Source organism: Pteropus alecto, unplaced genomic scaffold, assembly GCF_000325575.1.
Source record: "Pteropus alecto unplaced genomic scaffold, ASM32557v1 scaffold146, whole genome shotgun sequence".
Lineage (NCBI taxonomy): Eukaryota > Metazoa > Chordata > Mammalia > Chiroptera > Pteropodidae > Pteropus > Pteropus alecto.
In genome coordinates this window covers 30,211,050-30,214,093 of record NW_006442107.1, presented here as the reverse complement: position 1 = coordinate 30,214,093, position 3,044 = coordinate 30,211,050, and the positions used below count along the sequence as shown (strand labels likewise).

Below are 3,044 nucleotides of genomic sequence, written 5' to 3'. Positions count from 1 at the left end.
TACAGAAATTTAATTTGTCGAAAGTTGTTACTGTTTGATATTATTCTTTCTTTTTCTGATAAATTTTAAAAGGTTCATTGTATACTCACGTAATTGTAAAAGAAGGTCTTAGATATGATTTACTTCTGATGAAATGATAATATATGACAATTGGAAATATGATTAAATTGAGAAATTACACAGTCTTTTTAAGAACACAGCTGTTGTAGAAAATGAGATATCTATATTTGCTTTAGAGCCAACACTGCTGTATTTTTTTTTTTGTAAAGCATATAATTGTAATGTAGTAAAATGTTTATGTGAAAATAGGAATGTTGAATAATTTTACCAGCTCATCTTCAGGGTTTGTCAAATTGCTTTCTCTGTTTAGAAAAATAAAATATCTCATGTTGTGGTAGAAATGGCAAATCTTTAAGTGTTATAATGGGCCAACAGACTGTAAGCTCCTTGATGGAAATCATATTATGATGTCTCACTGTTTTCAAACACAGCGAAAAAATCCATTATGACAATTCTGTTAGCCTTATTTAATGATTAAAAGTCTTTAAAAATTCTAATACTTCAGTGTATTGCTTAGCAATAACTATGTTGTGATTGATAAATAGAAAATGTTAATTTGCACGCTCTGTGTGTGTCTATTTTAAAACTATAAATTAATATAGATTTTTGTTTATTATCCAAGCATTAAATATTATTTTTTGTCAATGATATATGTGAATAAAAAAGGAAAAATAATGTACATTATTATTTTTCATCTACTAGACCAGGGTCTGGGTAGTGTTTTTATTCCAGCAGACAGCATACTTCTTGGCACATTAAGAGGAGCTCGGAAAATATTTTTTAAATGATTAAAAGTCTACACGAATTCTTCCTGCACAACTTGATGAATTTTTATGTTTGTTATTCAATCAGTATGCTTTATTGTCTTGGGAGGTTTCAAATGGTTGATTTAGAGGTGTGTCTTATCAGCTGTCACCGCTAATGCTAATGCGGTTCTGAACTTTTACCATATGTACCTTCTTCTAGAACATTTTGTAGCAAGATAAATGTTAAATATTTTGACCAGTCTTCTCTAAGGATGCGTGTATGTGTGTCTGTGTTTGTGTGAGTGTGTGAATGCACGTGTATAGAAGGGAGTTAAGTAATACTTGTAGACATTTTAAACTGTAGAAAGTAACAAGGAAAGAATATTTACATTAATCCCACCACCTATGTACAGCCGCTGTTAATATTTTGCTATTTCTTTCCAATTGCTTTTCTATGAGTGTGTGTTTTTATGTGTGGACACATAATATATGCTTAGTGCCTTGCATAAAAAAGGTGCTTTATAAATATGTTGAATAAGTGAATGTTTTAATATATCTAATAATTTGTATTTTAAAATTTAGGATCATATCATAAATACTGTTTTGTGTCCTTACTTTGATTTTTATTTACCCCAGAAAATAAATTTTGTTATTTAAAAAATATGGATTTTGATAACTTCATAATGATATATGTACATATGTACCATAATTTACTTAACCTTTCTCCCATATTAATTTTATTTTGCATTTTTGCTCTAATAATGTTGTGATATACAGTTTTACCATTAAGTTTTATCATGGGTACTTCTTTAGCATGTAATCCTATAGGAAGAATTACTGGGAAGTAGAATATAAACTTAAAACAATTATTAACCTTTTTTTGCCAGACTTTTATTATTTAAAAATGATATTTCATTGAATTACAAAGGTTAATTGTTCATCTAGAACATTCGGAAAGCAGATAAACAAAGTACAGAGAACATTGGAAAGAAATTTTGTTATAATCCTGGAACCTAAGACACTTAAGGGCCATTGCTACTTAATTCATTTTTGCCTCCTGATATTTTTCTGAAACTACTGATAAATCCACACACACAAAATATATCTATGTATATGTATTTGTATATGTATATGTATATAATAATATATATATACACATATATATAATTTTTGTCTTTTTATTTCCATTACATTTTACCCAAAAGGATCATTTTGTTCTCTAAACTGCCTTTTTTCCACTTAGTTGTATAATATTAACTTAATCTTTCTCTGCTATTAACAATCTGCTACAATGTCATTTTATGGCCACTTATTAAAATGACGTGTTTGTATAATGAGTTTAGTTAACCTGGTGCTAGTGGATTTTTAGTTTGTTTCCAATGTTTCATTATTATGAGGGATTCTAGGATAAAAACTCATGTTTTTATCCCTTTGGCACATCTACTATATTGGTATTAAGACGGATTCCTAGGAGGAGAATTGCTGGTTCAAAGTATATGAATAATTTTTAAGGCTTTTGACATATATTTCCACATTGCCTTCCTACAGGTTTACTAACTGACATTAACACCAAAAAGAGGTATGAAAGTGAGAGGAGATTATAAAAAATTTTTCAAGTCGTTCACCTTAAAATTAACTAAATCATCTTCTGGAGAACCTGTATCTGTTCACTGTTCCATGAGAAGAGTAAGATGTGCACCAGAAATCTCCCTGGGAGTAGGATGTACTCATATTCTGTTCTAAAACAGGAAAAGCTGACTGTGGAGTGGTTGGATGCTTTTACTAAATGCTCACAGAACGTGAGAGAGAGGCTCTTATTAGTTGCCTGCTTCTTGGGTTTATCTTCAATTAAATTGTATTGTTTTTCTGTCGCTAATTGTTTCAAAAAGAGTCATTGTGTTTGTCTTTCCAGTGTCTTCAGTGGCTGCACAGAACACGTGGTCTTGGGAACAGTACCTGGAAGAACAGAAGGCTATAGCAGCACCCGTTGAACTGTTTTCCAAGGTGAACCACTGAAGGTCTTATATTTTTGCAAGGAATCAACACTTTAGAGAATTAATTAAAAGAAAATTGTTTGCCTAGATAGTATACAAGCTTATTTGATTCATAGTTGCTGGGAAATGACATAACAAAGCTAACCAAAGCCTTAGGGCTTCAGAGTGTGTACGCCGACCTGGACTCCTGGGTTTGAAACCCAATGCTACCACCTACCAGCTCTATGACCTTCAGCAAGTCATT

At 31.0% G+C, this 3,044-nt stretch overlaps 1 protein-coding gene across 1 annotated transcript in view; it reads left to right on the top strand.

The window, feature by feature from the left end:
* The first annotated feature begins 2,592 nt into the window (after positions 1 to 2,592).
* Positions 2,593 to 3,044, top strand: part of L3MBTL4 (L3MBTL4, histone methyl-lysine binding protein) — a 244,485-nt gene continuing 244,033 nt past the window's right edge. Inside the window, 2 exon segments of the mRNA XM_006920119.1 lie at positions 2,593 to 2,605; positions 2,719 to 2,810. Of these exon segments, the coding sequence (XP_006920181.1) occupies positions 2,593 to 2,605; positions 2,719 to 2,810 (105 nt within the window).